The 12,500-nt window shown below is 36.7% G+C and overlaps 1 protein-coding gene across 3 annotated transcripts in view; it reads left to right on the plus strand.

Annotated features, from left to right (window-relative positions):
* Positions 1-12,500, plus strand: part of LOC115219826 (oxidoreductase NAD-binding domain-containing protein 1) — a 40,156-nt gene that overhangs the window by 7,429 nt on the left and 20,227 nt on the right. For 2 of the 3 annotated variants that reach the window (XM_036509427.1, XM_029790107.2), the window contains exon 2: positions 9,563-9,599. In XM_036509427.1, the coding sequence (XP_036365320.1) occupies positions 9,576-9,599 (24 nt within the window). In that variant the 5' untranslated portion in view covers positions 9,563-9,575. Of the gene's footprint in view, positions 1-9,556; positions 9,600-12,500 lie in introns of all 3 variants that reach the window. The other variant, XM_036509426.1, reaches the window with a different exon arrangement.

Here is a 12,500-nt window from a genome sequence, read left to right on the forward strand (position 1 = left end):
GTACGAGGACCAGTCAGGCGGTACTAACAACAAAATTGCTTGAATGGTGCTTTTTACATACCACCAATACTGCAGCCAGTCAGGCAGCACTGGTAATGACCTGTGCTCAAATGGTGCTTTTTATCTGCCGCTAGCACAGGAACCATTCAGGCAGCACTGTCAATGGCTAAGCTTGAACAGTGCTTTTTACATGCCTCCAGCATGGGCGCCAATCAGGCAGTACTGGCATTGGCCATGACAATGACTTCACTTGACTCAACAGGTCTTCACAAGCACAGTTCATTGCCCAATGATTGAAGGGTACTCTTAAATGAACCAGTTATGCTGCAGTGGCATAAGCCACGGTTATGGTCTCACTTGGCTTGCTGGGTCTTCTCAAGCACAGATATATGTATATGTATATATATATAGAGATAAGAGTCTTTCTAATCTAATGTTGTGGTTGAGCTGTTTATTATTTATTATTATTACTATTATTATTAGTATTAGTATTGTCCCTTTGATCCTCGGTCAAAAGTTTGCTTATTATTATTATTATTATTATTATTATTATTTTATTATTATTATTATTATTATTATTATTACTACTATTTTCAGCTTCGCCTCGTATTGCATATTATTTCTCCATACAGGGTTTTTTTTCAATGGCGGCCCATTTTCGCGCGGTTCCACTATTTCCCTTCTCTCTCTCCCTCTTTTACGTTGTCTGCCATCCCCCCTATTCCTTTGCTAAGAGCATTTTTAAGCCAGCCCGTCATATTCCCGGTGCACCCGCCCTTGCCCACCCCCACCACCAATACCCACCCCCACCACCAATACCGGATATCTCTATATTTTTGCTCCATCTATACCGGATGTCGCTTCTCCCACCACCATTATAGGTGTCTACTCTTCGAACCCCCCTCTTCAATACGCTATTTCACCATGCATTAACCCTCTCTTGATATCCTACGTTCTACTTGCTAGAACCTGTCATCATTTCTCTGAACCACCCCTCCCCACTGGTGCTCCCCTATATTTCTGCCCCCCCCCCCCACACACTAAAAAGCACCATCCGAACGTGGCCGATGCCAGACCCCTCTGGCACCTGTGCAGGTGGCACGTAAAAAACACCCACTACACTCGCGGAGTGGTTGGCGTTAGGAAGGACATCCAGCTGTAGAAATACTGCCAGACTAGACTGGAGCCTGGGGCAGTCCCTAGCTCCCCAGACCCCGGTCGAAACCGTCCAACCCGTGCTAGCGCGGAAAACGGACGTTAAACGATGATGATGATGATGATGATGATGATGATATGTTTATATATATATATATATATATATATCATCATCATCATCATCATCATCATGATTTAACGCCTGCTTTCCATGCTGGCATGGGTTGGACGATTTGACTGAGGACTGGTGAGCCAGATGGCTGCACCAGGCTTCAATCTGATCTGGCAGAGTTTCTACAACTGGATGACCTTCCTAACGCCAACCACTCCGAGAGTGTAGTGGGTGCTTTTACATGCCACTGGCATGAGGGCCAGTCTGGCAGTACTGGCAACAGCCACGCTCAAATGGTGTTTTTTACATGCCACCTGCACAAGAATCAGTCCAGCGACACTGGCAACGACTTCGCTCGGGTGTTTTGTTCACGTGCTACCAGTATAAGTGCCAGTAAGGCGACGCTGGTAACGATCACGCTCAAATGGTGCTTTATATATATATATATATATATATATATATTATATATATATATATATATAGACACAGGTGTAGCTGTGTAGTAACAAGCTTGCTTCCCAATCACATGGTTCTGGGTTCAGTCCTACTGCATAGCACCTTGGGCAAGTGTCTTCTACTATAGCCTGGGGCTGACGAAAGCCTTGCGAGTGGATTTGGTTGACAGAAACTGAAAGAAGCCTGTCATATATTATATATAAATACATACATATATATATGTGTGTGTGTGTGTGTGTGTAGTGTATGTATTTGTATGTCTGTGTTTGTCCCCCCACCATCACTTGACAACCGATGTTGGTGTATTTACATCCCTGTAACTTAGTGGTTTGGCAAAAGAGATCAATAGAATAAGTACTAGACTTACAAAGAATATGTCCTGGGATTGATTTGTTTAACTAAAGGTGGTGCTCCAGCATGGCTACAGTCACATGACTGCAACAAGTGAAAGAATAAAAGAATACAGTCACACACACACACACACATGCAAATACACACATTGGTCAGCTGGCTCAGATGTAGCACCAGTTCAACAGTGACTAAGCCTGCAAGCTGACCAAGACTGCTTGATGAAGAAGGTTAATATTTAGATGGCCTGCACTGAAAGAAGTAGATGAAATGAAGAGAATTAACAACCAATAAATAGCTACCATAGGGTCCAGTGCATTTATTTTCCCAGGGACCTTAGGGGTTTGGGGATCCAGCATATCCATTGACTTTCAAAAGACTTTCAAGTCCTTAGAACTGCCCTGATAATTTTTCCTGTCCCTAAGAGGCAAACTTTCTTTAGAAACTCTAAAGGAGATTCTATTAGAATCTCCTTCAACCATTTGTCTATATCTTTGCTTACAGTTCCCAATGGACTAATTATTATAGGCTCTGTTGTTGTTGTTGTTGTTATTCATAGTGGCGAGCTGGTAGAATACACCAGGTGAAATGCTTAGCGATATTTCGTCCATCGCAATGTTCTGAGTTTAAATTCCACTGAGGTTGACTTTGCCTTTCATCCTTTTGAGGTTGATAAAATAAGTACCAGTTGAACACTGGGGTCGATATAATCGACTTTTTCCCTCTCACAAAACTGCTGCCCTTGTGGCAAAATTTGAAACCACTATCATTATTATTATCATTATTATTTTTATTATTATTATTATTATTATTATTATTATTATTATTATTTTTATTATTATTATTATTATTATTTTTATTATTATTATTATTATTATTTTTATTATTATTATTTTTTATTATTATTATTTATTATTATTATTATTATTATTTTTATTATTATTATTTTTATTATATTATTATTATATTTTTATTATATTATTATTATATTATTATTATTATTATTATTTTTATTATTATATATTATTATTATTGCTCTATTATTATCATCATCATCATCATCATCATCATCATTATTATTATTTTTATTATTATTTTTTTATTATTATTATTATTATTATTATTATTATTATATATTATTATTATTATTATTATTTTTATTATTATTATTATTTATTATTATTCTTATTATTATTATTATTATTATTTTTATATTATATTATTATTTTTATTATTATTATTATTATTATTATTATTATTTTTATTATATTATATTATTATTATTATTATTTTTATATTATATTATTATTATATTATTATATTATTATTATATTATTATTACCTCCTCCTTAGCGAAGGTGGAGGTATTGTTTTCAGTCGTGTTTGTTTGTCTGTGGACAAGATATCTCAAGATATCTCAAGATATCTCAAGAACCGATGGATGGATTCAGATGAAAGTTTCAGGGCGGTTTGACCTCATGACTGTCACAAACTGATTAGATTTTGGGATTGATCCAGTATCAGATAAGGATTCTGGATAATTTTTCTGGTTTTTTAGTTAATTTTTGAGAGCGGTCAGATTCGTTTTTAGTATTCTCACTTGTGAGAGTAGTCGAGTTTATTTCAGATATTCTCATTTTAAAAATCCTCTCTGGCTAATCATTGAGAGGACATTGGTGTTGCCTTGGTGGAGGTTTGCACTCTCTGAGTGCTCTTGTTATTATTACTTTGATTAGGTGTAATTAATAACCTGGTGTTAGAGTTCAATAGACAAGTGTTTTGAAAAATAATAATAATGAAGTTATTGTAAACAATGCTCAGGTGGTGCTTTACAACTCATCAGAAAAAGTAACCAAATGATCAGTAGATAGAATATGAACAGGAAGTGAACAGTGAAAAAAATCTTAACCAAAAACAAAAAAAAGGGTCAGCAATAAGAAAAAAGAGCAGCAATAAGAAATTAAATTAATGACAAGGGAATAAGAAATTATGCCATGAACTACATTAGCTCACAGCTGTTTCTGCTACAAGATGCAATGCACTCATAGTTGAATGTTTGTGTGTTACCCTATAGCTTCATCAGAACTTCAAAAACAAAGTGCAGTAACAATATGTATGTATGTACGTATATGTATGTATGTATGTATGTATGTATGTATGTATGTATGTATGTATGTATGTATGTATTTGTATGCATGTATGTATGTATGTATGTTTGAGGTGGTATCAAAAGGTCCTGGATTAGTTATGTTTAATAAAAAATAACTTATTTACCTAAGTTTTAACATCATCTCCTTCGAAATAGTCCCCTTGCACACCAATACACTGATCCCAGTGTTCATGTCACCTTTGGAATCTGGCCGGGAAGTCATTTTCCATAAGCAAGTCGAGGACCTTCTGCGATTCACTCTGGATCTCAATAACAGAGTTAAAACAGAGACCTTTGAGCTGCATTTTCATTTTGGGGAAGATATGAAGGTCTGCAGGTGTTAAATCTGGTGAATAGGGTGGGTGCAGAAGTGGTACTATGTTGGTTTTGGTGAGAAACTCACAGGTGAGGAGAACTTGGTGATGGGGTTCATTGTTGTCATGCATGTCTTCCCCCAAACACTTCAAAATGTCAAAGAACTCTCAGTTGACAATCTGGTCCTGAGTGATGAATTCTTAATGCTCAATATCACATTTCCAGGTTGACACTTGTGGCAGATCTTTCGGATCACTCACCGTCTTCCAGGGATGCTCCTCCATTCTTGAAGCACTTGAGTACGACCCATTGCCTTGTTGTCATAAGCTTGCCAGAACATGCTCAATGTCTCTGGAGTAGACTTCACAAGTTTAAGGCAAAATTTCATGTTGACTCTTTGTTCCAATTTCTTGTCCTTGACAAAATTGTAGACAACAGCAGATCACACATGATCACAAAAACACAAATCTCACAATCTGCGAAGAAATCACAGTGATGTCACCTGGTACACTACCTCATGAAGGGCGCTGCTAGCTCTCACTGCACACACACCATGTGCTGCCATCTGTTGGTGTGCTACAGAACTAGTCCAGGAACTTTCTGATACCACTTTGTCTCACACACACATACATATATATAATACATACAGACATATGTGTGTGTGTGTGTGTGTGGTGTGTATACATACAGACAGGAATTATTGAACATGATACATCTATTTATACTTGCATATATTTTTTCAGCGTATTTAAGTGTGTCTGTTTACATTTGCATAGGTATTCTTTTCCTATTTCCAAGAATGTACACACACACACACACACATTATGAATCACCAACATCTGTTTGTATTAACCGATAAAAAAACAACCAAAGAGAAGAACAGAAACAGGGCACCCCAATTTGTGTCCACCTCACAGATAATGGTTTGCTGCCAGTAAGCCTATCATTGAAGTGGCTTTTCACATGTTTAATGCAACAGATCAAGGAATTTAATTAAATTTGAATTACATCCTCAATAATGACAATATAATCTTATAATTGAGTAATTTTAGTGCAGCTGGGAGGAAAAATCTTTAATAATTAAGATAGGGATGATTTTAATTCATTAGTATTAATTACATAGAAAATGGAGCTGTGTTTTCAATTTGATATGTTACTCTATGGTGACAAATGTGAATGGGAAAAGTCATTTTTGTTATCAGATGCATCGGGCGATATGATATGCTTGAGAAGACCTGTTCAGTCAAGTAAAACCAAAATTGTGGCTGTGACCAGTGCCCCCTCACTGGCTCCCGTGCCAGTGACACGTAAAAAGCATCATCAAAATGTGGTCAATGCCAGTGTCCCCTGACTGGCTCCTGTGCCGCTGGCACAAAAAGCATCATCTGAATGTGATCAATGCCAGGTCCGCCTGACTGGCTCCCGTGCCGGTGGCATGTAAAATGCATCATCCCAACATGGTTTCTGCCAATGTCCTTGATTGGCTCCCATGATTATATTGGAATTTCCTCATCATTGTCATCACGTAATGTTCATCTTTCATGCTGGCATGGGCTGGACGATTTGATGGGTTCCAATGTGTCTGAAGACTGCATCAAGCCCCAATGTCTGCTTCGGCATGGTTTTTATGGCTGGATGCCATTCCTAATACCATTTTGCCATTTTAAAAAAGTTAGTAGGAACATACACATACATACTGACAGACATCCCACACCCACCAAATGTAACTTTCGGATGGTGTACATTATGTCTATAGGGGAATTTAGTGTGAAAATAATTGCGGTTGTTTACTTATTGAACTGTCTTATGATTAAAGGCATTCAATTGTGATCATCTTAATGCAAATCTGGAACTACCCCTACCCATCCATATATATATGTATATATATGTGTGTATATATATATATTATATATATATATATATATATATATATATATATATATATATATACACCAGAGTAAACACATAAATGTGAAACAAGGTGGAAAAAAGAGTACTCAAATACCAGTGGTAGAGTAATATGCTTTATTTCAAGCAGCAGAAAATTCCACAAAACCTGTTACTCTGAGTTTCCCGTTGCACATAAAAACTCAGAGTAACAGGTTTTGTTGAATTTTCTGCTGCTTTAAATAAAGTATATATATATATATATATATATATATATTCACACACACACACAAACATGCACACATGTGTATGTATATCATCTTCATCGTCATTTAACATCCATTTTCTATGCTGGTTGGATGGTTTGACAAGAGCTGGCAAGCTGAAGAGCAACACTAGGCTCCGATGGTCTGTTTTGGCTTGATTTCTATGGCTGGAGGCCCTTCCTAATGCCAACGACTTTCCAGAGGATGTTGGGTGCTTTTTATGTGGCACCAAAAGCCACTTCAATGTTAAGTTTACTGAGAGCAAAGCATCATCTGTCTGGTGGATACAAAGTGAGGTACCATGGTACTGTTCTTTTCGTTGATTGTTTTTTTACTGGTTAATAGAAAGAGATGTTGGTGATTGATAACGTGTGAGTGTGTGTGTGTGTGTGTGTGTGCATTCCTGAAAATGGAAATAAAATAAAAGATACAGTTCTATATTTGAGAGATGAGGAATTATGTACATTATTTACATTTGACGGATATTTGTCCTCATCTTGTTTGTTGTTAATACAACGTTTCGGCTGATATACTCTCCAGCCTTCATCAGATTTCTTGGCGAAATTTCGAACCTGGGTTCTCATTTTTCGCCGTTATTATTATTATTATTCAGGTCACTGCCTGGAATTGAACACGGAACCTTGGGGTTAGTAGCCTGTGCTCTTAACCACTATGCCATATACCCATGAGGCATATGTAAATAAAATAAAAGATATCCATATTACCAAAAGTAATGAGGAAACAAATTCTTGGGGTGTTGAGCTAACTTGCATGGGTAAACCATAAATACAAACCCCCTCGCAAAGGTATATTTGAATAATATAGATCCTAATACATAAAAAGACACAATGATAAAGAATAGAATATTTTTGATTGTAGGTCTGGTCTATGAGGACTCACAGAAGGGACGAAACCAAATCAAGTTACTGTTATTTCTTACGCAGGTGTTGATTCCCTACATCAGTACAAGACCAGAGAGATGTCAATGTGTATTAGCATGCTACTTTTCACCGAATCAACCCTTGTATATAACTGGTACATCTTTTTAAATAGTCTCTGGTGGAATGAAAGATAAAGCTGATTCTAGCGAGGTTTGAACTCAAAATTTAGAAATAATAAAACTAAGCACTGTTGGTTATTTGGTTCCCAATTCTCTTGGTTCTACTGCCCCTTCTTTCTTTACATATCCTATTTGAGGGTAAGAGCCCCACCTTCTATATCTCAAGCAGTCACTCTGGATCCAGTGTATGAATTCGGTTCTTCCATCAGGTTTAATGCACTAAAAAGTTTTTTTCCCTGAATGCATGCTGCAGAAATTGGGTTTTCATGTAACATGTCCATTTGTCTTTTATGCCATTGGATCAGATGTTTATTAAGACAGTTACTTTCTGTTGAGACAATCCTTTAAAAAGGAGAACAGGAAGTTTTATAATCTCAAAGTTATGTGTTTTCATTGTCTAATTAGTGGAAGACTCATTAATTTTATTAATATATAGATGCAAGTATAGCTGTGTGTTGACCAAAGCCTTGTGAGTAGATTTGAGAGACGGAAACTGAAAGAAGCTTGTTGTATGCCAGCATGGACAATGGATGTTGAATAACAATGACAATGATGACGATGATGATGATGATGACAGTGGCGGCGGCAGCGATGTCGGTGGTGGCAATGACGACAAACATGATGATGATGATAATGGTAACATCATCATCCATTGTGCTTGTCGTCATTGCCACCACCGACATCGCTGCCGATGATAATGGTAACATCATCATCATCATTGTTTAATGTCCGTTTTCCTTGGTAGTATGGGTTGGATGGTTCAACCGGGGTCTGGGAAGCCAGGAGGCTGCACCTAAGCTCCAGTCTGATCTGGCAGTGTTTCTACAGCTGGATGCCCTTCCTAACGCCAACCACTCCATGAGTGTAGTGGGTGCTTTTTACGTGCCACCGGCACCGGGGCCAGGGGAGGCTGGCAAAGCCACAATCGGTCGGTGCTTTTTACGTGCCACCGAGAGTTAACACTTATGATATGCAAATTAGTAACCCCGGTTTTCTGTGGCTACTAAAATTGTTGCTTGTTTCTCTGGGAGTTGGTCAAATTGATGGAGATGCCTTTGATGGAAATCCAACAAGATTCATAAATCAATTAAGATTGGTCATCATTTTTTCCAGTCTATGGAAAAACAACTAAATTAGTCCTGTTTATAAACATACTAAATGAGTTATACACACACACACACACACATATATGTATACATTTCAACTGATTTGATCTCTATTCAATATCAGCTGTCTTATTCCTTGATATTTGTGCAGTTCTCAGATAGGATTTGAACATGGGTCTGTCATTTGCAAAGTAAAGCTAGAGTGGCTGTGTAGTAAGTAGCTTGTTTACCAACCACATGGTTCCGGGTTCAGTCCCACTGCGTGGCACCTTGGGCAAGTGTCTTCTACTATAGCCTCGGGCCAACCAATGCCTTGTGAGTGGATTTGGTAGACGGAAACTGAAAGAAGCCCATTGTATATATGTATATATATGCGTGTGTGTGTTTGTGTGTCTGTGATTGCCCCCTAGCATTGCTTGACAACCGATGCTGGTGTGTTTATGTCCCCGTTACTTAGCGGTTCAGCAAAAGAGACCGATAGAATAAGTACTGGGTTTACAAAAGAATAAGTCCCGGGGTCGGGTTGCTCGATAAAGGCGGTGCTCCAGCATGGCCGCAGTCAAAAGACTGAAACAAGTAAAAGAGTAAAAGAGTACCCTTGGTCCTCATATGTTAAGCAAGAATAAAAAAAAAATGCAGAACAAAAATACCCACCTCTACCCAACAACAACATTAAATATAATTGCTTTTTTTTTTCTTCTTTAACAGATTTTAAGACAGAATGGAATCCCAAGAATCAGATTATGTAAGTGTTTATGTTATTGATTTCTATTGATGGCAGATGCAAACACTGACAGGGTCTTGGATTGATTGAGGAACGGAGTTGGGAAAGGTTACTATAGAAATATTAGGTTGGGGCATAATTATTGTGACTTTTTTTTCAACAAATTTTATTCAACAAAAACGATAACAATATTTAACAAAAACACATTTAAATGATTATTCTGGAGCATATTCACCATCCACTTCAATTACTGCTTCCCATTTGCTTGGCAGACAGACAGACCGACATTTAAAGATGTTTTTGTTAAATATTGTTATTGTTTTCGTTGAATAAAATTTGTAGAAAAAAACCGCAATAATTATGCACCAATCCAATCCAATAGATATACATACATACATTCATACATACATACATACATTCATACATACATACATACATACATACATGCATGCATGCATACATACATACATACATACATGCATGCATGCATACATACATACATACATACATACATGCATGCATGCATACATACATACATATATACATACACACATACATACATACATATATACATACATACATACATGCATACATATATGCACATATATTAGGTTGGTGCATAATTATTGTGACTTTTTTTCAACAAATTTTATTCAACAAAAACAACAACAACGTGTAACAAAAACATCTTTAAATGATTATTCTGGAGCATAATCACCATCTACTTCAATTACTGCTTCCTCTTTGCTTGGCAGACAGTCAGACCGTCATTTAAGATGTTTTTGTTAGATATTGTTATTGTTTTTGCTGAATGACAGTTAGCATTCTGAACATTTAACTTAATCAAAAAGCAAAAAGCAAGGCCATGTAGGGGGACATGGAGTTATGTACAGGGAGGATGGTCATACAAAGAGTTCAGACCATTTCTGGTCAAGAGAGACTTTGAACCGAGCGGTCGTCGGCATCTTCACTATCTCGTCCGGCAGCTTATTCCACGGAACCGCAACCCGGACGGAGAAAGCCCCTCTCCTTCGATTGAGATGAAATCGTCGCAGATAGAGCTTTTCGGAGTGACCCCGCAGCCTACGCTCTTTAGCATTCACATTATTCTATCAAAAGTAATGTTTATTCAATCACATTGTTTTGAAGTAATCATGCATTATTCTGTGGCTTTGAGACTTTGAGGAGCTGTTTATTTTGAGAGTAACATTGCAGGGTTGGTGTGAGAGGCAAGATCTGGCTGGTTTGAATATGAAATATGTAGAATATATTGACATAGATATGGTCAATTTAAATGCTAAAGTGTTAATTGTGACAAAGTTATTTTTTAATAAAATTCTCATTATTTTCACAATAAACTGAAACGCAGGCAGTGTTTTGCAGCAGAAATATGGTATGTATGTATATATGCATGTATGTATGCATACATGCATGTATATATGCATGTATGTATATATGTATGCATGTTTGCATGCATATATGTATTTATGCATGTATGTATGCATACATGTATGTATGCATACATGTATGTATATATGTATATATGCATGTATGTATGCATACATGTATATATATATGTATGCATGTATGCATGCATGTATGTATTTATGCATGTATGTATGTATGCATGTATCTATGTATATATGTACATTAAAAGCACCTATAATATGCGTAATTCAACATTGCATTGATTATATATGACACTACGTCTTTGTGTGTTACCACCAGAACTGACGTCAATACAACAAGAGCTAGGACCCACGCAATCCTTATTTCCTCGATAAGATCCTGCTTTGATAGCTACACACTACATCATTGTACTCTGCTACACCACTTCATCTCATACAGTTTTATGGTGAAACACATTCATGAACTTCCTTCTCTCAATTGTCCAATAATTCTGATTAGACGAGATTCAGCGTGACACGGAATGTGACAAGCCCTGTCCCTTTACAATTAAAGGAAAAGAACATGTTTTACCAGCTGAGTGGACTCGAACAATGTGGAATAAAGTGTCTTGCTCAAGGACAGAACGCATCGCCTGGAAATGAACTCATGCATGCATATATACATACATGTATGCATACATACATGCATACATACGTACATACATACAAGCATACATACATGCATACATACATACATGCATGCATATATACATACATACATGTATACATATATGCATGCATAATTACATACATGCATGTATACATATATGCATGCATACATGCATACATACATGTATGCATGCATGCATGCATGCATGCATACATGTATGCATGCATACATGCATAATGAATATACACGTGTATGCATACGTACATAGATACATGCATGCATATGCATACATACATGCATACATACGTACATACATACATACTTGCATACATACCTGCATACATGCATACATACATGCATACATACATACATACATGCATACATGCATACATACATACATGCATACATGCATACATGCATACATACATACAAGCATACATACATGCATACATACATACAAACAAACATGCATACATACATACATACATGCATACATACATACATGCATATATACATGTATGCATATGCATACATGCATACATACATGCATACATACATACATACATATATACATGCATGCATGCATACATACATGCATACATACATGCATACATACATGCATACATACATACATGCATACATACATGCATGCATGCATACATGCATACATACATACATACATGCATACATACATACATACATACATACATACATATATACATGCATGCATGCATACATACATGCATACATACATGCATACATACATGCATACATACATACATGCATACATACATGCATGCATGCATACATGCATACATACATACATACATGCATACATACATACATACATACATACATTGCATA

Source organism: Octopus sinensis, linkage group LG15 (genome assembly GCF_006345805.1).
Source record: "Octopus sinensis linkage group LG15, ASM634580v1, whole genome shotgun sequence".
NCBI classification, from domain to species: domain Eukaryota; kingdom Metazoa; phylum Mollusca; class Cephalopoda; order Octopoda; family Octopodidae; genus Octopus; species Octopus sinensis.